At 34.5% G+C, this 27,639-nt stretch overlaps 6 protein-coding genes and 1 pseudogene across 13 annotated transcripts in view; 4 read left to right on the forward strand and 3 right to left on the reverse strand.

The window, feature by feature from the left end:
* Positions 1-1,144: 1,144 nt before the first annotated feature.
* Positions 1,145-4,571, forward strand: LOC106328650 (bifunctional L-3-cyanoalanine synthase/cysteine synthase D1). Of its 5 annotated transcripts, none has more exons than XM_013767133.1 (12): positions 1,145-1,231; positions 1,561-1,610; positions 1,746-1,855; positions 1,945-2,002; positions 2,092-2,355; positions 2,474-2,611; positions 2,703-2,754; positions 2,883-2,962; positions 3,055-3,114; positions 3,189-3,269; positions 3,388-3,518; positions 4,390-4,571. In XM_013767133.1, exons 2-11 carry the CDS (start codon positions 1,578-1,580, stop codon positions 3,475-3,477), a joined length of 966 nt encoding a protein of 321 aa, XP_013622587.1. In that variant the 5' UTR covers positions 1,145-1,231; positions 1,561-1,577; the 3' UTR covers positions 3,478-3,518; positions 4,390-4,571. The 5 variants fall into 5 exon arrangements, with proteins under 5 accessions (XP_013622587.1, XP_013622586.1, XP_013622589.1 ...); XM_013767135.1 differs by lacking the exon at positions 4,390-4,571 and adding an exon at positions 1,322-1,390 and having other exon boundaries at positions 1,192-1,231; positions 3,388-3,595; XM_013767132.1 differs by lacking the exon at positions 4,390-4,571 and having other exon boundaries at positions 3,388-3,595.
* Positions 3,650-4,828, reverse strand: LOC106328651 (uncharacterized N-acetyltransferase p20-like). Of its 2 annotated transcripts, none has more exons than XM_013767137.1 (2): positions 4,377-4,828; positions 3,650-3,948 (listed from the first exon to the last, which is right to left on the reverse strand). In XM_013767137.1, the coding sequence occupies exons 1-2, from the start codon at positions 4,706-4,708 to the stop codon at positions 3,666-3,668; spliced, it is 615 nt and encodes a 204-aa protein (XP_013622591.1). In that variant the 5' UTR covers positions 4,709-4,828; the 3' UTR covers positions 3,650-3,665. The 2 variants fall into 2 exon arrangements, 1 of the variants encoding a protein (XP_013622591.1); XR_001267615.1 differs by having other exon boundaries at positions 3,744-3,961; positions 4,377-4,566.
* An 8,794-nt stretch (positions 4,829-13,622) lies between these two features.
* LOC106335831 (protein translocase subunit SecA) lies at positions 13,623-15,685 on the forward strand. Its single transcript, XM_013774455.1, has 5 exons — positions 13,623-13,980; positions 14,408-14,556; positions 14,657-14,818; positions 15,260-15,375; positions 15,484-15,685. Exons 1-5 carry the CDS (start codon positions 13,737-13,739, stop codon positions 15,500-15,502), a joined length of 690 nt encoding a protein of 229 aa, XP_013629909.1. The 5' UTR covers positions 13,623-13,736; the 3' UTR covers positions 15,503-15,685.
* Positions 15,686-16,680: 995 nt separating this feature from the next.
* Positions 16,681-19,055, forward strand: LOC106335830 (transmembrane protein adipocyte-associated 1-like). The gene is made up of 6 exons (XM_013774454.1): positions 16,681-17,066; positions 17,763-17,954; positions 18,097-18,259; positions 18,346-18,448; positions 18,526-18,607; positions 18,807-19,055. Exons 1-6 carry the CDS (start codon positions 16,779-16,781, stop codon positions 18,882-18,884), a joined length of 906 nt encoding a protein of 301 aa, XP_013629908.1. The 5' UTR covers positions 16,681-16,778; the 3' UTR covers positions 18,885-19,055.
* A 6-nt stretch (positions 19,056-19,061) lies between these two features.
* Positions 19,062-20,222, reverse strand: LOC106335832 (acyl carrier protein, chloroplastic). Its single transcript, XM_013774457.1, has 4 exons — positions 20,110-20,222; positions 19,696-19,803; positions 19,495-19,617; positions 19,062-19,404 (listed from the first exon to the last, which is right to left on the reverse strand). Exons 1-4 carry the CDS (start codon positions 20,155-20,157, stop codon positions 19,279-19,281), a joined length of 405 nt encoding a protein of 134 aa, XP_013629911.1. The 5' UTR covers positions 20,158-20,222; the 3' UTR covers positions 19,062-19,278.
* A 1,044-nt stretch (positions 20,223-21,266) lies between these two features.
* LOC106335547 lies at positions 21,267-22,668 on the forward strand (annotated as a pseudogene).
* A 44-nt stretch (positions 22,669-22,712) lies between these two features.
* Positions 22,713-27,639, reverse strand: part of LOC106335546 (WD repeat-containing protein 48 homolog) — a 5,452-nt gene continuing 525 nt past the window's right edge. The window contains exons 1-19 of one of the 3 annotated variants that reach the window (XM_013774092.1): positions 27,627-27,633; positions 27,249-27,366; positions 26,949-27,107; positions 26,749-26,814; positions 26,543-26,632; positions 26,148-26,444; positions 25,943-26,040; positions 25,817-25,852; positions 25,597-25,717; positions 25,282-25,518; positions 25,102-25,197; positions 24,938-25,003; positions 24,803-24,841; positions 24,573-24,707; positions 24,045-24,397; positions 23,813-23,906; positions 23,549-23,728; positions 23,324-23,430; positions 22,713-22,905 (exon numbers count right to left, since the gene is read on the reverse strand). In XM_013774092.1, the coding sequence (XP_013629546.1) occupies positions 23,332-23,430; positions 23,549-23,728; positions 23,813-23,906; positions 24,045-24,397; positions 24,573-24,707; positions 24,803-24,841; positions 24,938-25,003; positions 25,102-25,197; positions 25,282-25,518; positions 25,597-25,717; positions 25,817-25,852; positions 25,943-26,040; positions 26,148-26,444; positions 26,543-26,632; positions 26,749-26,814; positions 26,949-27,107; positions 27,249-27,365 (2,283 nt within the window). In that variant the 5' untranslated portion in view covers position 27,366; positions 27,627-27,633 and the 3' untranslated portion in view covers positions 22,713-22,905; positions 23,324-23,331. Of the gene's footprint in view, positions 23,018-23,323; positions 23,431-23,548; positions 23,729-23,812; positions 23,907-24,044; positions 24,398-24,572; positions 24,708-24,802; positions 24,842-24,937; positions 25,004-25,101; positions 25,198-25,281; positions 25,519-25,596; positions 25,718-25,816; positions 25,853-25,942; positions 26,041-26,147; positions 26,445-26,542; positions 26,633-26,748; positions 26,815-26,948; positions 27,108-27,248; positions 27,367-27,626; positions 27,634-27,639 lie in introns of those variants that run through there. The other 2 variants (XM_013774090.1, XM_013774091.1) reach the window with 2 other exon arrangements.

Here is a 27,639-nt window from a genome sequence, read left to right on the forward strand (position 1 = left end):
TATCAAAAAATAGTTTAGACTATTTATAATTTTGTCTAACAAGGTAAGAGTTATGACATCTAAAAAAATCAAGACATAAAATTTATAAATATTTAAATGTTTAATGTGAATATTAATAAATTAAATTTCAAATACAAAATAAACCAAATGTAAAAAATCATTATAATAAATTATCAATAACGGAAATAAATAAACACCAAATCACATCAACTAGTTTTGGTTCTCTCTACCATCGTTCACTTTATTTTCTTCAAGTGACATAGTGAAATCTTCATTAAAATCTAAAAATCACAAATATAAAACTGAAAAGAAAAAACCTAACTTTTTTTGTCAGTATATAACTTCTTAATTAGAAATTTAGAATATAAAACATAATCTAAAAACATAATTTAAAATTTAAAAAAGAAGTAAAAATTATTTATTGGTTCAACCAGTGGTTCAACCGGTATCGGATTCCGGGTTCTACTAGGTTTTTGTAGGTTTTTGCGGGTTTCTAAATATTGAGTTTTTCACAAAACCCAAACCGGATTTTTCTGGGTTGCCGGGTTTACCGGTTCAACCACGGGTCCGGGTCGAGTTTCAAAACATTGCTATTAACTCAAGATCGCTAGAGTTTCGTGTTGATAACGTGTTGTAAATAGAAGAGGAAGAGGAATTGGTTTATCTTATTCAATGAATAATGAGTCATTTATATAGGATTACAATAGCTTGGAGACAAAATATAATTTGGAGAACAAATAGACTTGACCATCAAGTAAATCTAAGATTTTCCATATGTACATCACATGATATTCATAACATAGTAGTATTATTTATCATTTGTTTGTTTCTTCATCTGATGCATTGTTGAAGTGTATTAATATCTTTGATAAATGAGTTGAATACAATCCTAACTTTCTTGACGAAAGTTTATACTATTTTCTACCAAATAAAAATAATGAAATCATCTGACAAATGTTACCAAGTTTGGTAAAGAACTTACAAAAGTAACATTTTAGTTTATATATTTATTGTTGTCCAAAAAAAAAGGGTTTATATATTGATTTCTTAAAATGTATATACGCACGAGACGAGAGTGGTCCAAAAAAAAGTGTATACGCACGAGCTTGAGTTGTCATTTTCACTTTTTCAGTAAAGCAATTATTGGTCTGTTTCTTTAGTAATTGCTCCTGTTTCTCTGTTTTCGTAGTCTTTCTTTTCTCCTACTTCTCAGATTTGGATCTCGAACTTGGTAAAGAGCTCTCTTGTACTTGTTCTTCCTTTTTCCCTCCTAGATTTTCCAACTTGAATAGTTTCTCAAATCTTCATGTTCGATTTTCAGTTCAAGAACTCGAATGCTTTGCATGACTCTCACTGAGAAACTCATTTGTTTCAACTGTTAATTCTTGATGTCAGTTTGCTATATACTCATATTCTCCCATGTTCAAATATGTTTCTTAATCTTGGTTTACTTTCGAGTTTAACTGAATAATTCATAGTCTTTTTGCTCTTACAGTTGTACTTGCATATTGTTTCTTAAAATATTTTAATTTTCTTTTTGTGGGGAAATTATTTTTGTAGATATTTCAAAGATTAGCATGGAGTGCTCTATCAAGGATGACGTTACTCAAGTAAATCCAAATCTTTGCTCCATTAGGAAAAAAAAATAGAGAAAATTGTCTTACTTTATTTATTCAAGCTGTATACTTTTTTTTTTTGTAACTGGCTTCAAGCTGTATACTTAGTCTCATGTGTTTTGCATTCAGTTGATAGGTAACACTCCAATGGTTTATCTAAACAACATCGTAGATGGTTGTGTTGCTCGTATAGCCGCAAAGCTTGAGATGATGGAGCCTTGCTCTAGTGTCAAGGAGCGGTATATATCACTTAACTAAACTCTCTCCCTTTTTTACTCCAAAACATACATTTGTTTTCTGAAATTTTTGTTTTCCTTGGAATGATCAGAATTGCTTATGGTATGATTAAAGATGCAGAAGACAAGGGACTGATTACTCCCGGGAAGGTACAGCAATTAACTTGTACAAACCATTCCTTACGCCACTAAAATTAAACATTGTATCTAAATTTTTTGTGATATTACTACTACTTCAGAGCACATTGATTGAGCCTACTTCTGGTAACACCGGGATCGGATTAGCCTTTGTTGGGGCAGCTAAAGGTTACAAAGTTGTGCTCACAATGCCTGAAACAATGAGCCTTGAGAGAAAGATCATTTTGTTAGCACTAGGTGCAGAGGTTCACCTCACGGACACGAAAAAAGGCGTTCAAGGATTACTCGACAAAGCCGAAGAGATATTAAGCAAAACTCCAGATGGTATCATACTACATCAATTCAAGAATCCTTCAAACCCACAAGTATATACATATGAACTCTCCTTAGATCTCTCGCTCTATATATATATCTTTTTTTTTGGAAAAATAATTTCTATCTTTTCTATTTGTTTATCTAAACTGTTTTTTTTTTTTAATGCAGACTCATTATCGAACCACGGGTCCAGAGATATGGAGAGACTCTGCAGGAGAAGTAGATATATTGGTGGCTGGTGTTGGGACTGGTGGAACCATTTCCGGATCAGGAAAGTTCCTCAAGGAGAAGAATAAAGACTTAAAGGTACACACACTAATATTAGCAAGTCCATAATCATATTATGAGAAACATTTTAGTTTGTTTTTCTTTTTCAAGCACTTGTTTTTATCAACAGGTTTATGGAGTGGAACCTACAGAGAGTGCAGTACTCAGTGGAGGCCAACCAGGTAAAGAGTTTGTTTTAATTTTGAGTCTAATATAAATATACCTAAGTAGACCATCATTAGTTGGTGGAGTTCCTTGCTGTTCAAGTCTCTTTCTTGATCACTTCAATAATACGGTTCATTGTTTCTAGGTCCACATTTGATCCAAGGTATTGGAGCTGGTATTGTACCGGACAATTTGGATTTCAACGTTCTTGATGAAATCATTCAAGTAATGTAGCTGAGTTTTTTTTTAAATCTCTTCTCTTTGAGATGAGATGTCAGAGACTGAGATCTTTGTAATCTTTAAATCGTTTTCTTCAGGTGACAAGCGTGGAAGCTATTGACACTGCCAGACTTCTTGCCCTGAAAGAAGGATTACTGGTACTGTGGTACAGTCTGTGGTTCAAACGGTTTTGGTTTAAACCATTAAACCAACGTTTCTGATAAATGTGTAGGTGGGAATATCTTCCGGAGCTGCTGCAGCCGCTGCTATTAAGGTGGCAAAACGGCCAGAAAACGCCGGGAAGCTCATAGTTGTAAGTGAAATAGAGTTTTATTACTTGCAACACAAATTACATTAGTCCTATAGCTTTTTGTCATAATTGGTCTTCCTTAACCAAAGAAAAATACATTCGGTTAATGTCCGGTTTTCAGGTGGTTTTCCCTAGCGGTGGGGAACGTTACTTGTCGACTCAATTGTTCGACTCAGTGAGACGTGAAGCAGAGAGTTTGACATTTGAATGAGGCTTATACACAACAAACACTACCTAGCTTGGTTCGGTTTGGTATTTATTTGCCCTTTAGACCATTTTTTCTTAATATTTTAAACTATTATCACTCCAACCATATTCGTTTTTTCAAATATATATTGAATTACAACATTATTAGTTTTATAACGACTACATATAATCTCAATCCATAATACTTGAGGATTATGGAAGAGGAAGTAGATCAGAGGACAAGAGACTATAAACAAACACATCATGGATTTCACCTTTGACATAACTGTACTTCCTTAGCAAACCTTCTCTCTGAAACCCAACCTTCTCGAGAACTCTTTGGGATGCTTTGTTTTGAGTTTGCACAAAAGCTTGAAGCCTCAAAACATGAGGCAAGTCGTTAAACACTTGCGGTACTGCAATTGACACTGCTCTTGTTGCTATTCCCTTTCCCCAATACTCATGAGATAATCCATACCCAATATGCGCTTTGAATCTTCAAATAGACACTGTATCAAGATATTTATATGTGCTAGAATGATTCAAACATATTTACTTACAAGAATAGTTATCGGTGATAAATAGAATAATATAACTATTACTCTTATCCTATACGATTTTTTCACATTTCTGAAATTTAGTTGAGTTGAAATGACCTAACACACATCATTTGGACCAACATAGCATATGCTACATATGCTAGAATAATGAAAACATACTAATTTGCATAAAAGTTATTACTAATAGGAGGAATATAACTCTTACTCTTATCCTATATGTTTTTCCTACATATCTGAAATTGAGTTGAATTCAAATGGCAAAACTCAATTCATTTGGACCATCAACATAACATATGCCATTACCATAACATCAAAACATATAGTAAATAGAAATAAATATTCCAACGCTATAAATAATATATACCTATCATCGCCAGTTTCAGGGAAGACTGAGATGAATCCGATCGAACGGTCATCGATGCAGATGGAACGCCTCCATGGATGTGGCAAGCATACGTCTCGTATGAAGACCAAAGCTTCCTCTTCGGACGTAAAAGTCTGCCAACGAAGATTCCCGGTCACTCGAACATCGCTGGCCCATCTCAGGAAATCGTGAGCATCCGTTAGAGAGAACGGTCGGAGAGTAACTCTTGAGAGATCAGTCTCCATGTTCTCTCTGCTTTGGTTGGTGGAACTTTGACTTTGAAGGAGTATTATACTATATATGATTAACATATCTTTATCTCCTAGTATCATACTTTACTCATAATTCTTAACATATAGCTCTCTAATTTATTTAAATGATGGTAATATATTAAGACTTTCATTTTTGATAAAAACATCATATTTCTGGATTTGTGCGTGTTATCCTTTCAATTTTTATCGAACGTCAGAACAATATATTTAGATTTTAGATGAGTTTAGTCCTTTGATCACATAATATTAAACGGAATAAAGGTTTACCCATTACAATATAAGAAGCATTGTTTTGTCTACATAGAGAGATACTAGCAATCATATTGACAAAAACATTGCTTAGGAACCGGAAAAGCAGTGGACGAATCACATATTCCGTCTCCTTTGTGATCATCAATGCACTTTAATCTGCACTCGTCGTCTCCTTCACATGTCCACGTAGCAAAACACTTCTTTGCTTCTCCTACCATTTTATTATTTCCTATTCATATAATCAGAAACAAAATTACGTTGTTTTAAGTTTCAGTTTTTTTCTCAGTTTAACCCAAAAAATAATCAAATAATAATAAGAACTTACCAGAAGAAGTGATGAAAATGACAATTAGTACGAGGAGAATAGAAGAGAAAGAGATCTTCATTTTTTTTTCCTGGTGTTGGGAAGATTGAAAGTAGGCTTTAGAGCTTGGGATTACATTATTATATTTATAGGCAAATTGCAAATATGTAGTTCTTAGTCAAAGTATATAGATATACATATTTTTTTTTACTAATGTGACTAATGTCTTACCTAATGAGTGATTATGTTCTTGTTTCTTGATAGAGTTCTTAAAACCACATAGGAAACATATCTTCCGTTTGACTAGAAACCTTAGATTTTCTGAAAAGCTACTGGTATATCTTTTTATTAGTAAGACAAAACAAATGTTCTAAAAATTGATCTCAAACAAAACGATATTTATAAAAAAAAAAATGTAATAAGCTATTCAAATCAGTTTAAACAGTTGCAAATCAGTTAAATATAATCTAAATTGGTTTAAATCATTCTAAATTAATCTAAATCTCTTAATCAAACAGTAATGGTAATCCAAATCCACATTTTTTTTCTAATTTATTCTTTTTTTTGTATATCTACTTTTTATAGTTCATTAAATAAATTTATAATTAAATCTAAAATATAAATATATGATATACAAGCAAGATATATAAAAATATAAATTATAATTTGTTAACGACTCAACCATGCATGCATTCTGAATGATCCATATAGTCGTTAATTTTTTATAAACTATTAAAAACGTTACATAGACGATATTACAACCGACAAATACCTACTTTATGAAGATTACCGTATGAATGTATTACCCTGAATCGTCCTATGTGATCTATTCCTAGCGATACGTCTTGTACCATGCCGAAAATATCTAGTAAACATTTTCTCCAATATTATTAATCGCTTAGTTACTGCATAACAACTTTTTTAACATTGGAAAATAGTCAAAATACTGATATAGTGACAAAAATATAAGAATTACCTTTATCCAATATCCTTTATCCAATATCCAAAACACTGCGTTTTACATTCCGGCACGGCGAGGGTTTTTTTCCATCTTCTTCCTCAGTTCCTCTTCTACACCTGAGAGAAACTCTAAAACCCTAATTGCTCAGAAATCAACCTCCATAGACAGCAATGTCATATGATTTAACATATCTTTATGTCCTAGTATCATATTTTACTCATAACTAGGTTAACATCTGCGCCTTGTACGGGATGAACATTATATATATAAATTATTTTATGTATTATACATTTTACATATTATGAAATAATAAATATATATTGAATAATTAAAAAGTTAACTATTACGTATATAATTAAATTGGTGCATACATATAATTTTATTAATCCAAAAAATATTTTTTTCTATCTAATATGATGTATAATTAAATTTAAATGATATTAACATATATAGTATATTTTAAATATTAATATCTGCTATATAATGTTTTTTACTCATATGTTTTTTTTATCAGTTGTATCTTTTATAGTAAAAACGTCAAATTATTGATAACAAAATTTTCATTGTGTGATTAATAGTTTTATTAATTTATAATTTTTTTAAAAAAGTAAGTTGTTAATATTTGTTCAAAGATTTTATACAAAAAAAATATATGTCAAATTAAATTTTGAAATTAAAATATTTATGTATTTTTAAATTGTATATATTTTAATTTAAAACTATATATATATATATATATAAATCTTTTAATCTTAATACTTATTAAATGAGACTTTCTACTTATATGATTTTATAATCATTTGTATCTTGTCATAACAAAATTTTTAAACCATTGATCACAAAATTTGATTATAAAACTTTTAACATTTTAGTAATTTATAAGTGTTTTTAAAAGTCCAAAATATAAAATATACAGAAAAATATAATTTTTTATATGGTTAATGTGATTTTTTAATTTATTTTAATAGTTTAAAATTAAAAAAACATATGATAGAAGATACTAATTTTTATAAAATTTTTATTATTCAAAATCATTAATTGTCGTATATACCGTAACTACATTAGGCAATTCTAGAATTTTTATTTAAGGAAATAATGAGAAACATTAATAATAAATTTATGGTTAGTTTAATAAAAAGCTTATTATATATTTAGATAGATCAACCTATTTTTCTAAAGATTCTAAGAATCATTGTAGTGATAACATGTGATTAAGAAAAATGTTGTAATACTTCTCGAATAATATAGAGTGAATTGGGTCATAATCCATAAAGAACATGGAAATTAAGAAACTACAAAAGGTAAGATATATGTGGGCCTTCTGTAAGATATATGTGGGCCTTCTGATTGTGCAAGTGGAGAGGAAATTACGTAGATGTCCTTTTGGTTATTTAAAAATCAAAAATTCTGTAGGCCTGATATAGGTTGGAAACTAAGAGGGTTTGTAATATAATTGGGGGGATGAGTAACAATTAAGGTAGGATAAATTCCCCCATGCAAGTTACGTGATAGAGGCTATAGATATTTTGGCCAATGAAAGAGCTGAGAAATCCGACGCAAGCGGCTGGATGAGAAAAGAGAATCACACCAAAATATTTTTGTTTGCATCCAAAAAAAAAATGTAGGGAGGGGGTTGCCTATTTAAGGAATCAAAACGGCGAAGCCTCTACATCAAAATAGAGTTAAAGCACATACAAGAGCTGAAGTATTAATTCCGACAGTATTAGATGGGGAATTCGATCATACAAATGATATTATTGAGCTAGATGACCATGATAACGAGATGGTTGAAGTAGGCCTGGGCATTTTACCCGGACCCGAAGACCCGGACCGGAACCGACCCGAAAATACAGGTTCGGGTCCGGGTCTGGGTCCATGCTAAGTACCTATTGGGTCTTTTTTTTTGGACCCGCGGATCTCGGTTCGGGTCCGGGTCCTACCCGAGACCCGTTCGGATACCCGAAGTACCCGCAAATAGTTGTATATACTAGGTATATTTGGGTGATTGGGTATATTTTTGGTACTTTGGATTTTTTTTTAAAGTTTCGGGTTTGGATTTTAGGGTATAATTGTAGGTTTTTGGTGAAATTTTAGATTTTTAGAAAATATAATTTGGGTATTCGGGTAAAATTCGGGTATGTTTTGGGTTTTCGGATCTGATTTTGGATAAATATTTGGGTATTTTGCGGTTCTTCGGGTATTTTTAGAGTTTTCGGGTCCAGTTCGGGTACTTCGGGTCTATTTCGGGTCTTAAATACCCGACCCGACCCGGATCCGAAATATACCCAAAAATTTTGGATATTTTACGGGTTTTGAAATTATAGACCCGAACTGACCCGGACCCGACAAGACCCGACCCGAAACCGACCCGAAAAGTTATAGGTACCTATATGGATCTAAATTGCTAGGACCCGAAGGACCCGGATCCGATAATACCCGACCCGAACCCGACCCGGAGACCCGGATGCCCAGGCCTAGGTTGAAGTTAGTAATGAATGAATCGACATAGTATATTCATGTTGTAGTTTTGAATTTTTTTCCATACACATCGAAACTTTATCAGGATAAATTTATTCGAAGCATGATAACAAGAAAAATCAATGGCTAAATAAAGGTTTAATACATATAATATGATTGTAAAAAATATATTATAGTATTACTAGCATTTTAACTTGCTAAAATATGAAATTGGCTAAATCAGATTAGCGCTAAACTAATACTTAACGAGAATCACATAAGTGACTTTTTATGAAAGATTACATTAGATTGTATTGATAATCTATTACATATGTAACAGTTATATCAACACAAACTGTAAAAAAAAAAGGAAAATGCAAATGGCTTTAATGGTGTTGAAGATCCTTCTCTGATCACACCAAGGAAGAAAGGTACGTGATAGCATAAATCAATAATTTAGAAATTCGTGCAATTGTTGCCTAACCTTTATGGGATAATGTTTGCAGATATGGTGACTGGTGAAGGATTGGCATTACAGCCATCCAGTAACGTTGAGATGTGTAACACAAGTTTGGAGACGCCAATAGCATGTCCTTACACACTGCCACCAATTATGAAGTTGGCTAATTGCGGTGGTACAAAAGGAGTTAGATCAATCAAGGGGGTTGAGAGGGCAAAAGATACATCATCTGAAGGAAGTATGGTGTATTAACTTAAGTGTGTTGTAGGGGTCTCATTAAGTAGTATTTTGTTGTATTGTCGTTGTGTTGGATGGCTAAATCGGGTTTTAGCATTTTTAAAGTTGTTTTTGGTTTTCTTCTCTGTTTTCTAACCGGCTAAGAAGAATTTTAACAAACAATATTTATAATGTTAGCTTGTCAACATGAATCGCTAGCATTTGTCTGTTACTTTTTTCCAGTAAGATCGATTTCATATTTCGTTTTGTAGGCCTTGTTTTTGGTTGGTCGGATAAATAGAAAGTTTCTTGTTTCTAGTTTGTTTTACTATGCATTTTTGTATTCAAACCGGCTAAGACGAATTTTAAGAACAAGATTAATGTTTTTAGCTTTGCTACTTGAACTATTTGCATTGTCTGGTAAAAATTCCAAGTTAGCCTGATTTCATAATCCTTTTTGTTTGCGACTGTCTTTGTGTTGGTCACGTAAATATCTTTACGCAGTTATAGGGTGTTTTAGTTTTTCGTTGATGTCTAAAACCTGATAACTGGAAGGTTAAGTGTATTGTTAGAAACGTTAGCATGATAACACGAGATTTTAGCATTGTCTGATAATGATTACAAGTTGGAACGATTTCATAATTCTTTTTCGTTGACCGGATAATTCATATTTTAGCCGAGTTAAGTTTTTTTTTTTTTGTTTAAATTAGCCGAGTTAAGTTGTCTTGTTAGTTTGATTTTCCATTTTTGTAACAGGTTCTGTAAAGTTTTGACAAAGACATTTTCAAAGTTAGAACTACTTCACAAATCTTTAGCATAGTTTAGAGATATTATTGTTGGTGTCGATTACATGGGAAACATGTTGTTTTGGGTTGGCACTTGCGGTTTTACAAGTTATGTTTTCCTTTTTGGCTTCATCACGCATCCGGATAACATCAGCTTTGGTGGCTCCGCCTGTGAAACGGGAATTAGAAAAAGAGAAACCTTCTTCAATACACTTGACAAGATTGTCAACTTGAACATCTTCTTTGTCGTCGGACCAGCCAAGTTCCGGGTTGATATTATTTTGTTCAACACCAGCCGAAATTATGGAAATAACGAAAATATTACAAACAGTTAGATTGAAAATATTCAATTTACTTTAAAGATTGCATAGATGGTACCTTGCAAGAGATATTCTTCGTGCTCCTCTTCTTGGGATGTGGTGCGAATCTATGGCAATTAAGACCCGTAACTAATGTGAATTCTCTTATAGAGAACCTTACCGATTTACCAGCAAAAAGAAACCATATTTCGTGCCTTTTCAAAACCTTCAATTGCCTGGATATAAGGAAATGCCCAAAACAACCCGAGAATGGGGGTTTCTCTTGCTATTGCTAGTAGTTTTCCAAAAGTAGAAGCTCTGTTGAAAGCGATTTCTTCTTCTTCTAAAGCGTTGATAATTTTGGAGATACAAGAAGAGTTTTGATCTTCAGTAATCCTAATGCCCACTTGTTCTTCTCCAAACACGAACATACTCTGGGAAAATTCTGGATGTGGCGTCTCACTAACGGTGGATCCATTAGGAAATTGAAGAGAATAAAACTGATATTTAGGAGTGGAGATATGTCGGATATGTATCAAACAAGAGAAGAACAATTGAATATATTTTTTTAATACATAATAGTTGAATATAAATAGAAGAAGAAGATGTATCTTTGGGTGTCTAGTAAAAAAATTTACGATAAAGGGAAACTTTTCGAAAACATTAGAATATATCAAATTGTCTGACAGAATAGATTTCGTGTATATTTGGTTTATCAGATATATGATTTATTAAAAGCTGTGGGCATCACGAATAGAAAATAATAGGGGTATAATGGTCCATGTAATTGTCGATGATTCCTAAGTAAGCATCAAATGTGCATATCACTAATTACATGGTTTTTCTTATGTGTAGAGTGCAATTATTCAATAATATATAGGAGATTCTTATCGTATACCTCACTAATTTATTTAAATGATGGTAATATATTTAAGACTTTCTTTTTTTATAAAAAATAACATGTTTCTCGATTTTATCGAATGTCGGAACACTTTATTTAAACTTTTAGTCTTTTGATCACATAATTAAACGGAATAAAGATTTACCCATTACAATTTAAGAAGCAATATTTTGCATACATAGAGAGAAACTAGCAATCATATTGACAAAGACATTGCTTAGGAACCGGAAAAGCAGTGAACAAATCACATATTCCATCTCCTTTGTGATCAGCAATGCACTTTTCTCTGCACTCGTCTTCTCCTTCACATGTCCACCCAGCAAAACACTTCTTTGCTTCTCCTACCATTTTATTATTTCCTATTCATATAATCAGAAACAAAATTACGTTGTTTTAAGTTTCAGTTTTTCTCAGTTTAAGCCAAAAAATAATCAAATAATATATAAGAATTTACCAGAAGAAGTGATGAAAATGACAATTAGTATGAGGAGAATAGAAGAGAAAGAGATCTTCATTTTTTTTCCTGGTGTTGGGAAGATTGAAAGTAGGCTTTAGAGCTTACAATATTATATTTATAGACAAATTGCAAATATGTAAGTCCTATACATATATTCTTTTATTAAGGCCTTGCCTATTTGATGAGTGAGTTTCTTTTTTTCAGTCATTTGATGAGTGTTGTTTATCTTCTTGTTTCTTATCTAGAAAAATATCTTCAGTTTGACTAGAATGTAGAAACGGGCGGAGGTGTTATTGGTTAGTGGATTTAAAGTTAATTCATTTAGTTTTATAATCTAGTGTTATTCAATGGTTGATTTAAAATTTTTTTATCAAAATCTTGTGTTATTGGTTACTGTATTTAAAATATTTTGTTAAAAGATTTTGAAATTTAGTGTTATTGGTTCTTGTATTTACGATCTTTTCATTAAAAGAATTTAAAATCCATTGTTATTCAATATAAGATTTCAATACAAGATTTAAAATTTGGTGTTATTCATGTTTGATAAAAAAAAAATCAATTTCTTTGACTTGAAATACTTTCAATGGATTTGGATACAATTTTATGTGTAAAATATAGGAGTCAAAATCTAACGTATTACATCATGATTTTATATATAAACATTTTCAGTTAAAACCAAGAATCAAATGAAAAAAACATGACGTGATGAAAGTACTCATCTACTGGCATCATTTTTCACTTTAATAAATCAAATTCTTTGTATTCAGAAAATATCTGAACAGTTTTTTATGAAGTCAGTGTCTCCCATTTTGTTTATAAAATTAGCATCTGGATTTTTCATCTATATCAGTCATTTGATCAAACCTAGAAAATTGATTTCATTGTTGACTAAACCCAGATTTTCTATTACATTGATCAGACTGGGATTTTTTTCTTATCTTACTTCAAATATGCTATATGCTATTATATTTTTTCGCTCATAATAATGAATATAAAATATTATTGTTTTGATTGTGTATTAATGGTGATCTTATGATGATAATATCGTTTTGTTGAACGTACATTTTATAGTTTTTTAAACTTTGGAATTACGGCGATGATTGGTTGGGACTGTAGATGCTCTGGACAGTCAAAATTTAGTTTACAGCTATATATGTCAACCAATCGAGTTTTCCTTTCTTTAAAAAACTCACAGCAAAAAAAATCTCTTCAAAATCAAAATATGGTTGTAGAGAGCTTTATTTCCAGAGCAAAAAATTAGTGCTTTAGAAATCTACAGCAAGAAAAGCTACAGCAAATAAATCTACAGATTAAATTCTACAGCAAAAAATATAAAACTACAGCACTTACCAATCATCCCCTACAATTCAATTTAAAATCATTCAATAAATTGTAATTCTGTTATAGAAATCATATCATATTATGTTGAATTTATCAATACATTAACAAAGATTTAAATATGTAAAGTAAATCATGTATCTTAGATTGTAAATGAATAAAAAAATTTAATCTCTGACCTATTTGAAATCTAATAGAGTTGATTTCAACTTATATAACCAATAACACCACCTAAATTTTCTGAAAAACTACAACTCTATTTTTTATCAGTAAAAATATAATACTTATTCTGTTTTACAAAAAAAATGTCAATGTGATATATTTTACAGAAAAATGATAAAATATATTTTATTCAATATTTAATTAAATAAATAAAAATAATTTATAAAAATAGATTAATTATTTAATAGGAAAATAAAAAAATAAATATAAAAATGTAGAATAACGCTCTTTTTAAAACAAAAACAAAAATAATTTCAAAATGACATTCTTTCGATGGAGGATTGACAAAATATAAAGAACAACTTTATCTAATCCCCAAAACGCTGCGTTTAACATTCCGATACGGCGAGGGTTTTTCTCCATCTTCTTCCTCTTCTACACCTGAGAGAAACCCTAAAACCCTAATTATCCAGAAATCAACTTCCAGAGACAGCAAATGTCATATTCGAGAGCCCTCAAGTACATTTTCGGGTTAAGATCCGATCCAATTTTCTCTTCGCCGTCATCCACAAACTCTCTCTACATCTCCGGTGGTCCTCCGATTCCGTCTCAGCACCGATCAATCACCTCCTCAGCAACGCTTCACGGATGGATGGATTCGATTAAAGGTGTCTTTACAGGAAACAAGGATACTCCCGTGGAGCAATCGAATCTACCCGTTGAAGACTTCACTCTTCTCCGTAAGTTATTACATTGAGTTAAACTGATTGTACTCATCAAAGGTTGTCCCTTTTGATGCAAAAGTAATCAAAGGTTGTCTCTTTTGATGCAAAAATGATTCTAAGATTCGCCTATGAATTAAAGAATGCTAAAGTTATTACATTTTTTTCTCTAAACTTGGAACTGTGTGTTTCGTTTGAATATGGATTCTGATCAAAGGTTGTCTCTTTGGATGCAAAACTGATTGTACTCATCAAAGGTTGTCTCTTTGGATGCAAAAGTAATCAAAGGTTGTGTCTTTTGATGCAAAAATGATTCTAAGATTCGCCTGTGAATTGTAGAATGCTTAAAGTTGTTTCATTTTCTCTGAAGTTGGAACTGTGTGTTTCGTTTGAGTGTGGACTCATTTCAAAGGTTGTCTCTTTGTATGCAAAAACTGATTCTTAGGATTCGCCGATGAGCTGAAGAACGCTAAGAGGTTAGGGAAGTTCAAGCAGTACATTGTGGGTCGAAGCAGCGAGGCCACGTTTGCAGACGCGTTCGAGAAACAAGAAACCATTATGAGGTATCTTGGAGCTCGTGATGCTACAGGAGAGGTTGGTTTCTTTCTTTAACTAAGATCACAGTTTTGAAAAGCTACTTGTTGGTATGTTAGTCATCTCTTGACCGTGGCACTAGGTTTCTTTTGATGTGTAGAATCTGCAAGCGAGTCATAAGCAAGAAGCGGCTAAGCAGTGCAACTGCACCATAGCGGATGTGGAGAATACACTGTCCAAGTTTACTTGGGCTAGGCAAGCTCATAAGAAGATGACAGAGTTGAAAGATGGAGGCAAACCGTTACCAAAGAACATGGGAGAGGTATTCTTCTCACTTTATATACTCATTTGCCTTTTAGCTCCATAACCTCCTTTGTATGACCTCTACCTTTGTAGACTTAAAACATTGCTTAGATTTATTGAGATTGTGCATGGACACTCTCTCTTAACCATTTTGATCAAGCTTTTTTTTTTCTGTTGCTGAAAAACTTGATTCTTCATCAAGTGTCTGCTATATCACTATCCTCGAAACAAACTTTATGTTTCTACACTGATTGATGATCTTGGGGCACAAGAACACGCCCTCCTGTTTATAATAAGATGTGGATTGTAGCTTGGCTGTGTTGCATGATTGGTTGGATTTGATTTTCATTGGTTAGAAACTGGAGTATCTTCTTGCACTATGTCGGTTGTTAAGATAATCAGACAGATTATTGTTTGGTTAATCTGCTGATACTAAATTTGTTATCTTGGTCTAATGAAGCTGCAAAAGATGATGGGGTCAACCCCCATGGATATGGCTAGATCGAACTTAGCCAAAAGTGGGCAGATCAGCCGAAATGCACTTTGCCCCTGTGGTTCCAAAAAGAGATATAAAAGGTAAACTCTTTTTTTTTTTTTCCAATACGCAAACTAAATGCAATTCATCATCATCTTCCTTTTCTTTTAATCGTGTTGATTGATACTTGCTTTTCTTCTTTTTTGAAGGTGTTGCGGAAAGGATTGAACAAGCAGAAGTTGAAGTCAAAACATCCAGAGATGCAGTTTTATCCATCGTCTGTTGTAGTTTGTTTGTTCGAGTAAGCTACGGAATCTTTTTGGGTTTTCTTTTAGCTCCTTCATGGCTTCATTTGTTTGTTATGGTGTTTCAGCTACATGAGTTGAGAAAATAAAAGTACGATTTGAGCGATTTCTAAAGAGAGATAAGAAATATAACAGTCTGCATACAACATTGTCTCTCCAGTCACACGCTATCTCCCACAAAAGGGAACATAATCTGATACCTTTCTTGGCAAATCATCAGACTTTGATACTTATCAGCTTCACTTGCTGAAATAACACTTGTCTACACATATAATCTCTTGATTTAAGAAACAGAAGGCATACTTGGGGAACTGTGATCAGTCTAAGACTATGGTGCGACCTGGAATTGCTGCAGGGTCAAGCTCCCAGTATCCTCCAGCTAGGCTAGACTTGTTGTCCTCTTCTCGTGTCTGAAAGCCAGAATCTGATGAGAAAACCTACCCATTTCCGCCTTTAGAATGTCTTAAGAAACCTGCATTAGCCCCATGCTTCCTCAGAGTTATGTACAAGAGAGCTAAAGCTTTGACGCCTTTCACAGTAGCCTTCTACAGTATCATATTCTTCTTGGGGGCCATCACAATTCTTATGCAGAACCCATATTTCACCTGTGTCTTCTCATTGAGAAAATCTAATTTTTAAGAAATTAAACAGTGAATTTATCAAATACACAAATCTAATCCGTGCTCTTATTACTCACATGAACATGCCTCTTGTTTCTCATCCTCAACCTCAACTACAAACTACATCAAGATTAAAAAAAAAAAAAAAAAAAAGGCTCATACGCGTAAATAAAACAGAACCGTAGATTCCACTGAGAAAAAAATTAACAGAAGTTGAAACTTGCCATTTATAGTAGCAGACTTTTCGCGGGAACGATTCGGTCGTTAAGGCAGGAATGTGCGCGTGTCTTTCAACGGTCTGATTAGAGAAGGCCAGAAGAAGGGTTTCTTCTTAATACTTGTTACCCCAATATTCTCTGATATTTATCGTTTGGACCCTTTATTTATTTTATTTTTACATTCTTTACCAGTATTGTAATTTATTATCTATTGTACCCTGTAATTTTTGTATAATTACTAATATTCGCCTCACCGTATCGACTCGGTCGTTAGCGAGCACAATCATCATACGTATTCCCAAACAAATCTCGAATCGTTTGTCCTTTTCCTGGAATCAGGGATTCGCAAAAATCGAGTCAGATGCGAGTTCTCGGCGAGATCGCGGAGACCCCTTTCGTGATTTCACAGCTAAGCCCTAACTCTCCGGCCGCCGGAGCTGGTTTTATCGGCGGATGGGTCGGGAAGTGCCACGGGTTTCTCCACAACACGGTTCTGGTCGTAGCAGCTATTCTCTTCGTCGCTTACTTGGCGTACGAGGCCAAGAAGAGCTTGGCCAAGCTCTCGAGTCGGAGATCTTACATCATGATCGCGTATTACGGATGCCTTTGGCTCGTTAGCTTGCTCAATCTTGCTTGGTGTTGCCTTCAGGTTCGTTGTGCTATCTTTGGATTCGTACTATGATGTTTTAGAGTTGTGTTGCTTCTCAAAGATCAGAACTTTAACATTGAAGAAACTGTTTTTTTTTTTAGGTTCAGTAAAGGTACAAACTTTAAGCTGTAATGGTTAATTGGTTTATGTTAAGATGCTACCTAAGATGAAATGGTTTACTTGATTTAATCATACTATGATGTTCTAGGGTTATGTTGCATCTGAAAGATCAGAGCTTTACATTGAAGAAACTGTTTTTTTTTTAAGGATTAGTAAAGGTGCAAACTTTAAGCTTTTGGATTTGGTGTAAGCTGTAATGGCTAATTGGTTTATGTTTAAGATGCTACCTAAGATGAAATGGTTTAGTCATACTATGCTGCTTGGTGTTGCCTTCAGGTTCTTTGTTTTTAATCATACTATGATGTTCTAGAGTTATGTTGCATCTGAAAGATCAGAACTTTACTTGGAAGAACCTTTTTAGGCTCAAGTAAAGGTACAAACTTTTTAGAAAAGCTTCTAGATTTGTGGTTAAGCTGTAATTGTTAACTAATTGGGTATGCAAAGATGCTGGTTAAGAGGAATTTTTTTTACTTGGTTTAGTCTGTTCATGTACTTATTTTAGATTAGATGTCATGTGTTATAACAAGTTTCTCTGTTTTTTCGAGTTTTCAAGTTTTACTTGATCTTATTGTTTAGGCATGGGAATGCACTCCTGGGAAAGAAGTAGTTTGGAATGTATTGACTTTGTTCACAACATCTGGAATGTTGTTTCTGGAAGTAAGCTTGGTAGCCTTTCTCTTCCAAGGAAACTATGCAAGTGGCGCTGAAGCATTGACTCGAACTTTCCTCATCTCGGGACTTGTTATAGGTCTTGATTTGCTTCTCAAGGTACCATTGTCTTCATAACTGTTAGATGTTACTTTCTAGATTATGTATCTGCTGTAGTTGATGAGATAAATTCGAACTTGTAATGTCTGGTTTGTCTTTTACCTTTAGCTTAATCCGTTAGAGCTTTTATTGTTCGTTTCAGGGAATCTATCTCTTTGGATTTGGGGTAGAATTGTTTATTGACAACAATGAACATATACAAAAGGTCAAATGGGGATTATGGGTCATCCACAAGCTCTTGCTTGCAGGCATATATGGGATGATATTCTTCATGTACAACTCTAAGTGGAGAGAAAGATTGCCAGGTAAATCACATCGTCCACTTACCAATAGTTGTTCAACAGCTTCTGTCACTCATCAAATTGGCTATTGTTGTTTTTGGTTTTGACAGCAAGACCTGCTTTCTATAAGTACATAACTTGCATGCTCGCCTTAAATGGACTCTCCCTATTCGCATGTACTCTTGCTGCAAACGGCGCTCACTTTGGATTATGGTAAAACCCTTATCCTATTTAAAAAGGCTTCTCTTGTTTCTTGAACGTAAGAAGATAATATTTGAAACTTCTGGCAGGTTGTATGGGATCACAAGTGTTTGTTACCACGCCTTCTATCTTCCTCTTCTGTATGTTACTTTCCTTGCAGACTTCTTCCAGGTAACTCCCTCATCTCAACATCTCTCTACCACTTTATCATCGTATCACCATCATCCTTTTCATCACTACAGTACCATCACCTTAACACACCCTATGCCATATGCCATATGCCATATGCCATATGCCATATGCCATATGCCATATGATTGTTGAATGTTCAAATGGTTTGGTGCTTAAGTTCACTTTGGTATTGCTGCAGGAAGAAGATCTCAACTTGGAGAACGTCTACTACTCAGAGATGAAAGATGCTGGATTCTTTGACGCAGATTGGGAATAACAAGAACCTGTATATACAATGTGTCTAGAGTTGTTTATATATATCATCAAGCTATTGTCACTTCTTTTTAGGGCCTACTCTTACTTATGCATGTGTAATGACTCCTTGTACATTATGATATAACAGTTTGCTTAATTCAGAAAGAAAAAAGAACAAACATTCATATGTAAACGAGACTCATTTTCCAAGTTATTCTGAATTTTCCAAGCACCAAAAGTTTCAGGAGACAAATAGCAATCCGTGGATACAGATACTACTAAAACTACTAGGACAAAGACAGTAGTAGCTTCTTGACCACATTAAAAGAAAAAGAAAATGACCGAAAAGATATGAAAACAACAAACACCAAAGCCTTATGGTTTTAACTTCATTGAGAAGGTGATTTGTACTAAAGTTACTTCTTCAGTAGGACGAGCTCTTCAATGAGTTCAGCAGCTTCCTCCACAGTTGCGATCTTCTGTGCTTTCTCTTCCGCCATTTCGATATCAAACTCTTCCTCTAAACCCATCACTATCTCAACCTGCATCAAAAACACTCCCTTAATCATTAGTATTAAAATAAAACTCTACAAGTTCTTTATTCTCACAAAGAGAATCATTGATTGCTTTACCGTGTCGAGAGAATCTGCTCCAAGATCAGCAAACTTGGTCTCCGCAACGACCTTTTGGTCGTCTTTGAGTGAGAGTTGCTTCTTGACAATCTTAGACACTTTCTCTATCGTCTCTGGTTTGGCCTAATAAACCAAAATGTCCTTTAGAAAATAATATATTACAAGAAAATGAGAAAGAATCCGACAGTGGTGTACACCTACCGCGCAAGAAACTGAGAGGCGAGTGGGGATTGAACGGCCTAAGTTGAAGGAGAGATTGGTCCTTGAAACCAAAGCTGGCTTCTGGAAACTAATCCTTGTTGGTGTCGCCTGTGTTGTTCATCAACACAACAACAAAACATTTACATTCAAAACACAACTCAAAATGACTATTGTTCTGTTCTTTTCATAACCAAATCTTGCAAGATGTGATTCAAATAGACGCAGATCGAAAATTAAAACGCAGCAGATCAACAAAGATAGGGAGATTCATAAAGCTAACATCTTTTAATCCTAAACATAATCAACAAACTAGCTAATATCTTGAATCAGGTGGAAATGATCTAGCAACGTAACGATCAGAGCGATCTGTGAAACAAAGTGAGGATTTGAGGAAGGACAAGAAGATGTGATTACCAGAGAAGTGGCTTGCATGGAGACAGAGGCGCTGAAAGTGGTCGCCATTGTCAGCTGTTCACGAGAGATCTGCTCGAGAGAGATGTGGAAGATGGCGGAGTGCACAAAGAGCGTGTTGTCCCGAGGTAGCTGGCTTACATTTATAAGCTTGATGCATTGGAAACGACGTCGTTAGTTAATAGTATGGGCCTTGTTAAGGTCTGTTAAGTGTTAAACCATGCAAGTATATAGCCAATCAATATTAATGTACGTGACCAATGGACCGGACTGTATGCAGTCACAAATTAATAATGTTATGTTGTAAATATGATATTTTATTATTTTTTAAAGTTATTAATTTACAACAAATCCTTTCAATACTCTTACATATATATTAATAAAATTTTAAAAAATAGTTTCAAACATAATTTTCGATTTTCAAAAAGAAATTTTGAAAAAAAATATTTAAAAAAATTTCGAAAAAAAGAATTTATAAAAAAGTTCGAATTTGAAAAGTATAATTCGAAAACATAATTCTTTTTTTTTTTTAAACATAATAATTTATTATATATATAGATAATAAGGGTATACGAGTCTTTTGCCACTTAACGAAGAATGTATTTTTGAAAATGTTCATTTAGTGGTGGTAAAGATGAAAAGTGGTACCATGAAAGTGGTAAACATAAAATTTCTCCTAAATTTTATACAAATTTATATTGTTGTTATTCAAATATTTTGAGTTGTTTTGGAAGATTAAGTAGAGTATATATAAATAATAATTGTTAATATATATTTATATTGAGACTATATATTTATATAGGATTTTTTTAAAGATTTATTATTTTATTGAATTGTGTTATATTTAATAGCAGTTTAATTTGAAAAAATAATATTAAATTTATTAATCTATAGAGTAATTTATATAGTTTCTATTGTATTGTTTACTAAATTTAACATAATTAAATTGAAAAGTAGTTGACAAAAAAAAAAAAAAAATTGAAAAGTACCTTGTCAAACCAGTCTTAACCAAAACATACCAGCCACCAACAACAAAAACCCTTTGGACCAAAAGGCGGTTTATGTTTCAGCTTAATGAGCCCAATATAATAATTTAATTGGGGCCAATAAAATTATTTAAGCCACGATAATGATTCAGCTGGGTCCAAGTGAGTCTTCTCTATTAGTTTCCTTTGCTTTCTGTGTGTTGTGTTATACAGATTTTTCCTGGAGAAAAAAAAGCTCGAATTTCCTCGGTAGAGAGCTATTTGGTTTCTCAGTTCAGTCTGAGTTGATAGCTTACCTGTGAATTTTGCTAGAATTTGAGCTGATTCGTGTCGATATAGGTTTAATCTTCATGATTTTAGTGATTTGATAATATTTCTTTTTGCAGGAAGTAATAATGGGTAGTGAAAGTGACTCAGTAGAAGAGAAAGCTGCTGCTCGTAAAGAGGCACTTAGAGCTCTAAGGGCAGCTCAAGAACTTTCCGAGAGCAAGGAAGAGGGAGAAGGTGATGCTGCTGTCGAAGAAGAGTGAGTATACTTTTTGTTCTTTGGCATGAATCATTGAAAAAAAAAATCAAACTTGTTGATGATATGCTTCTTGTTGTGTGTTGGCTAAAGCAAAAAGGAGCTTAACTAGAAATGGTGTTCATAACATATCCATTACCAAACAGTTTTGCCGTTTGAGATTTGCATTCTTGTGTATACATTGCTTTAGTGGTTGGTTTCGTTGCTAAAATGTGCTTAGTACTTATGTATTCTCTTGGATTTTGACAGTGGTCCAGCCATGAAGTTTAGAAATTATGTTCACCACCAGAGCTACCCAAATTCGAAGATCCGGTTGCTGCACTTCCACCTGCAGTGGAGAAGAAAGAGGTTTGTGATTGCTTTTCTTTTTATCTTTAGATGTACCACCAAAATACTCTGTTATTGGATGTGACACTTAGCTTACGTTTGAATTTTATCAATAACAGGACCCATTTGTAAACATTGCTCCCAAGAAACAGAACTGGGACCTCCGAAGAGATGTCCAGAAGAAGCTTGATAAACTCGAAAGCTGGACTCAGAAGGCAATGTATAAACTCATGGGTAAGTGTGGCTACTTCATCATACATGTTTGATCTCATTCAGGGAAGCTTACTTTAAGTGAACACATGCATAAAAAAGTATATGTAAATATATGGTTCATGAGTAGTAAGTAACTAGTACTAGGAACATTCAGTTCGGTGGCATTGTGTTGAAGGCGATCAGTACCTAATCATGCAAGTGCAAAATAGAGCTATCTTGTTAGTGTTTAGAATTTATTTGTATCGGACTCCGTTATTATGGGCACTAACATTCATTCTCTTATTGCAGAGGAGCATGAGAAAGAACGTGAGACAGAGAAGCTGATGAAGAGGCAACAGAAAGTTGAAAGACCTGATGACACGAAAGAAGCAGCAGAGCATTCTACTCGATTTTGTTATATCTGACTATTAAGTTTCTGTCCGGAGAGAGTCACAGTGCCTTATTTGGTTCAGAACAAATGTTGTCAAACTTGGTTTGATTGAACTTTCAGTTTAAATCCGGTTTGATCGTAAATGGAGCTGCATTTAGTTCAGATTGATTCATTTATTGCCTGAAGCTTGTGAATGAGAGTGTTTGATTTTACTTTAGATACAGAGCATTTGTTCAGGGCACAATGAAAAACAGAGATAGTAAGTTTGTTACTCTTTCTCAAAGCTCAAAATGTACAAATATTAGTAAAGTTGTCGACACCATCTCATCTAAAATCTTGGACCTTTTATCAACAGCTCCTGCATTCACGCCCGCATGTAGCTGAGTAAACTAAAACCATGATTTATACCCGTTCGGAATGAACAAACATTGAAAAGCTATAGACTTGCATGTATTTTTATATGAAGCAGCAGATTCCCATTTGGTCACAAATCTGTAAGGCAATAAAGGATATATGGTGATGATATTCATCCTCAGCATAAAGTATGTTCCTATCATTCTTGCAAATAAATATAAAATAAAATAGGAAGAACATATATGAAAAAAATCTACCAAGGCTTTTTAAAGTCAATTCTCTCTATCTTCTTTCTGATGTAAATTACCTAAAATCAAATCTTCTCAAGTTAAGAACCATCACGTCGATGGAGATTGGTGTTCCACAAATTTTAACTTGACAAACACATTCACATAAATGCATTCTTTCATGAAAGAGTTTTTTCACCTTCTTCGAGTAATTTACCTCGTAAGTTATTTAGATACAGCCACCCTGTAGTTGAGGATTAGATCCTCAGGTTTCTTCCATACAAACGTCCGCACAGTTGCCAAACTCCACTCTGGAGATAAGACCTGATGTAATCACAAAAACAACCTTGTTCAGCCACAACTGCAAACGTTTAATTGGAAACATATATTCTCAGCATTCAGTCAGAAGTAACATTGTTGGGTTCCTTGGAAACTGACTTACCTGGTTATTACATAAGATCTCAATGGAAGGTCTGAGTTTCTGCCAAGGCTTTGATCCAGCCGTTAGCAGTCCATTTCCTGCAAACAGTTGCTGTGGTCCTCCTGAAACACTTGCTCCATCAGTAGCTAAACTATCCAACGGACTGTCAAGGACCATCTTCTCCACAACGTAATTGGTAACCTACAGTAGCCCAAAAAGAAGCCATTGAATAACAGAAACTGCAAGCATAACTTGTAGGTTTACTTTACGGATGGATAATTTTACCTTGTGAACTCTTAAGATCCGGGGTGCACTAAGTTTCCCTAGTGTGACCACCTGCACATTTGAGCCTTCGCATGGATGCAGGAAGAAGCTTAATCTGGAAATTTAAAAGACCTTCCAATGTAAGATACTAAAGCAAGACGGTGTGCTTTATCTATTTATAAAAACATTAGTGAGTAAAATGCTAAAAGTCCTAACTAATTTTTTTATTAGAGAACAAGATGGTGGCTTGTACTTTGTATTTTCTCTAGGTGGAAGACGATTGTTCAAGACGGCGTCCAGGCACCACAAGGGGAAGTCCTTCTCATCTTCAGTTCCGGTAAACTCAGTTATCTTCTTCCTCCATGGACCTCCTTGAGAACCCTCAGTGATGATGGACGGAGGGGAGATAGAAGGAAACTCAAATGGAGGATACACCGGATCATTCCCAGCACTGCTGTCTTCACTTTTGGATGCATTCAGATTCTTTTTGGTATCCTTTACGGATAGAACATCTCCAGAGGTAAGAGCTTGGGGTTTTGGTTTGTGCTTCTTCTTTGCCATCCAATGACCCAGCAGGCCTTTCAGTGTTTCACGACCTAGATTAATCTACAAATCACACAATCCAATGACAAAAGTTCGGTTTAGTTTGACTAAGCTCGAGCATATAAGAGTGTAAGTAAGATAAACAGAGCATGCAAAGATCTATTAACAACATGTAATAGTAAGACAAACGTTTCGCGGTTAGCTTCAACATAAGGAAAGATGCAGGCATTTAATCTACCTTATCATCTTCGGGTCGCCCGGAAACTTTGAGGTCTGCTGAATACATCTCAGCAGAGAAGCATTGTGGAGTCTCCAAATGTAAGGATAAGCATCCAAGTCGTGTATCCACAGTAAACCATGATGGAATGCTTACCTGAAAACAGAGAAGATGAACAATATATCACAAATCTGCTAGTCTCGCTAAAGAAAAATTATCATAATCTTAGAAAACGTATCAAAGCGACTTACCATTTCAAACAGTTCTTCTTTCTTCTCTTCAAATGATATCTGCAAAACATGGAAACAGATAATTTCAGGATTACAGCAGCATGTACATATAATCTAATCAGAAACTCAAATAAGAAGCCTAAGTTTCACAAAGACCTTCCCAAAGTCCTCTACCACAACACCCTTAGTTATATCCCATAGTTTCACTGAGTCACCTGCGTCCTGCAAAAGAAAAAGAAAAACAGCAGATATAATCGACCCTTCCACAAGTCTATCAACGGTGGTCTTACCAAAAGAGCATTCAGAAAAGTTTATTTCACCTTGGTTAAGATTTGCCTTTTATTATTTAAAATCTCATGCTGCACAATCGGGTGGCTTCCTGGAATAGTCATCAAAGGCTCCTTGTAGGCAGGGGGCTGCAGACGAGCCAAAAATTAGACACATTGACTCAAAAAAGGTTAAACAGAAGCATTTAAAGGAAGAAATTGTATTGTTCTTACTGGATTTAGTCCTTCCAAGGACACTCTCGCCCTATTGAAAGACAAATTCCCAGCCAAGAAAGAGCCACCTCGTTGAAAGACCTTTTCAGGACTCTGTACTTCGGCGGGCCATCTCTCTACAGAGGAGTCTATTGTTGCAACCCATATACTATCATCTTGCAACGCTAATTGCTGAATCGGATGTTCCTTGGTACACATCAAAACGCTCTCTCTTGTTGCCAAGTCTGTCAAGTATAGCTGACAGAAACAAAACCACATAAATGGAATTCAAAAAGAAAGTTATAATTTGGAGGAATTTTTTGCAAGTCTACTCACAGATTGGTCTCTTCCACCGCTGTAAACATGAGTAAATGATGGAGTGCATGCAAGCGCCCAAACAGAATCTGTGTGCACCGCATAGGTATGAAGACATCGCTGCTGACCTAGATCCCAAAGTCTAATAATAAATGATGAACCAGTTAGAAGAAATGAAATGATAACTTCTGCTGCAGCCACAGGGCTCATAGTTATGAAGTAATTAAAAAAAGATAAAGACCTTATCATAGAATCAGAGGACCCAGACAAGCAAAACCTGCAGTATCAAGGTGAGAAACACAAGGAAGATATATCAGACAGAGAAGAAAATAAACACCAAAGGACCCCAAAATACAGGAAAACTCACCTGCCAGTTGAGTCTAGAAGCAGCACTCTGACATTATCTGTGTGCCCCCTCAGCTTCATAGTTTTTGAACCAGTTCTAGGGTCCCAGACACGCAAAACCTGCAATAAACAAAAAGAACCGAGTAGTATTCAGAACACATAAACCCAAATATTGTATGTGTTCTTGTTCCCCGGTATATTCTTAGCAGCCTAAATTGTATGAGTACCTTCTCTGTTCCACCAGAGACGAGCATCGTCCCTGCATCATTCATCGCCAAAGCATAGACGGACTCCTTATGGCCTTTAGCAATCGTTGGTGCGTACCCATGGGATGGTGATGACTGCACAGAGATATTGTTGCTCGAACCAACGTTTCTTAAACTTGTGACGGGCTGAGAGTTCCCAAGACCATTTGTAGAACCTTCTTCCATTGCATCATTAGGTTTCGCAACTGGTGATAAAGCAGCTTCGATATCCCATATAAAAACCTCCCCGCCAAGGCCACCAGATGCAACAACATTGCTCTAATAGTAACAACATCAAGTTAGTATCAGAATGTGGTAACGGGAACGTAACATATCATACAGAAAGAAAAAAAAAGCATGTAAGAATGTCGAGATACATTTTTTGCCGCAACTGCCAGACAAGTAACATAGTCCGTGTGCTGACGGAAAGTCCTCGTACAGGCTCCATCTGATAAGCTGTCCCATGTCTAGTGTAACAGAAAAATTAAGCCGTATTAAGAACCCAATATGGTGGTACCAAAAAAAAATATTAAAAGGAAGGATATATACTGCAACTGCAAGCAACTGTGACAAATTCACAAACCTTGACAGTAGTGTCTGAAGAACAAGAAACAAGAGTGCTTTCACCAGCCAAAGCAGCGTCATTCACCTGACCAATCAACAAGGGAGCTCAAAAATTATCAAATGTACAACAGGACAAGTGAACTCAGGAAACACATGATCCTAATTACAAATAAGCTCCAATACTGTAAGCCTTTGAGAGTCAGAAAAAAAACTCCATACCCAATCAACATGAGACTCAAAGGTAGCTGAGCAAAAGGACGCATCCTCATCAAAAGCCCATCTCTTAAGTGTACCATCACGACTTCCAGTGAAGAGGTAGCTCTGATCACCGGAAACAGACGACTTCAACACATCCAAGCAATTAACGCCAGCACAGTGCTGCAGCGTGGCAAATTACACAAGAGAACATAATCAGAGTTGAGTTTGAGAAGAAGATAACTCTTAACTTCAAAGAAAAGGTAACACAAGCATGGATTAGCAAGCTAGCAGAAACTCATATTGGTGTGAAAAGAAGCTGACCTTTGAGTCGTTGCCATCGTTTAAGTCGTTGCCATCGTTTAAGACATAGGTAAGCTTCTTCTCTTTGCGATTGCGGACAGAACCGCCATTACTCCCTGAACTTGCAACCCGGTGCATCCTGAAAAGGACCAAAAGCACAGCAAGTGAGTAACTAACTAAGCAACCTCTCCCCCCCCCTTTCAAACAAAACTATTATTATAATAAACCTAATTGATTAATCCCAGAGGATAATCAGCTAACAGAGAAGCTAAATTGAATGATCAAAAATCAAAAAAAAAGGCAAAACCTTTGGATATAAAAAAAAAACTTTTAACAAAAAAAAACTATAAATTTCACAACTTTATCTAAATAAAGTCGTAGACGAAACAATCTGCACACCTTTTAATCTGAA

The sequence above is a fragment of the Brassica oleracea genome, chromosome C3, assembly GCF_000695525.1.
Source record: "Brassica oleracea var. oleracea cultivar TO1000 chromosome C3, BOL, whole genome shotgun sequence".
Taxonomy (NCBI): domain Eukaryota; kingdom Viridiplantae; phylum Streptophyta; class Magnoliopsida; order Brassicales; family Brassicaceae; genus Brassica; species Brassica oleracea.

Coding starts and splice junctions, on each gene's coding strand:
- LOC106328650 (XM_013767133.1), top strand. CDS start 1,578: ATGGAGTGCTCTATCAAGGATGACGTTACTCAA. Junction 2,963..3,054: donor TTCTTGATGAAATCATTCAA/GTAATGTAGCTG, acceptor CGTTTTCTTCAG/GTGACAAGCGTGGAAGCTAT. Junction 3,115..3,188: donor CCCTGAAAGAAGGATTACTG/GTACTGTGGTAC, acceptor ATAAATGTGTAG/GTGGGAATATCTTCCGGAGC.
- LOC106328651 (XM_013767137.1), bottom strand. CDS start 4,708: ATGATACTAGGAGATAAAGATATGTTAATCATATATAGTATAATACTC. Junction 3,949..4,376: donor CCTGAAACTGGCGATGATAG/GTATATATTATT, acceptor GTCTATTTGAAG/ATTCAAAGCGCATATTGGGT.
- LOC106335831 (XM_013774455.1), top strand. CDS start 13,737: ATGTCATATTCGAGAGCCCTCAAGTACATTTTCGGGTTAAGATCCGAT. Junction 14,557..14,656: donor CTCGTGATGCTACAGGAGAG/GTTGGTTTCTTT, acceptor TTTGATGTGTAG/AATCTGCAAGCGAGTCATAA. Junction 14,819..15,259: donor TACCAAAGAACATGGGAGAG/GTATTCTTCTCA, acceptor GGTCTAATGAAG/CTGCAAAAGATGATGGGGTC.
- LOC106335830 (XM_013774454.1), top strand. CDS start 16,779: ATGCGAGTTCTCGGCGAGATCGCGGAGACCCCTTTCGTGATTTCACAG. Junction 18,260..18,345: donor GTGGAGAGAAAGATTGCCAG/GTAAATCACATC, acceptor TGGTTTTGACAG/CAAGACCTGCTTTCTATAAG. Junction 18,449..18,525: donor GGCGCTCACTTTGGATTATG/GTAAAACCCTTA, acceptor AACTTCTGGCAG/GTTGTATGGGATCACAAGTG.
- LOC106335832 (XM_013774457.1), bottom strand. CDS start 20,157: ATGGCGACCACTTTCAGCGCCTCTGTCTCCATGCAAGCCACTTCTCTG. Junction 19,804..20,109: donor CCATGCAAGCCACTTCTCTG/GTAATCACATCT, acceptor TGAACAACACAG/GCGACACCAACAAGGATTAG. Junction 19,405..19,494: donor GAGCAGATTCTCTCGACACG/GTAAAGCAATCA, acceptor TTTTTGATGCAG/GTTGAGATAGTGATGGGTTT.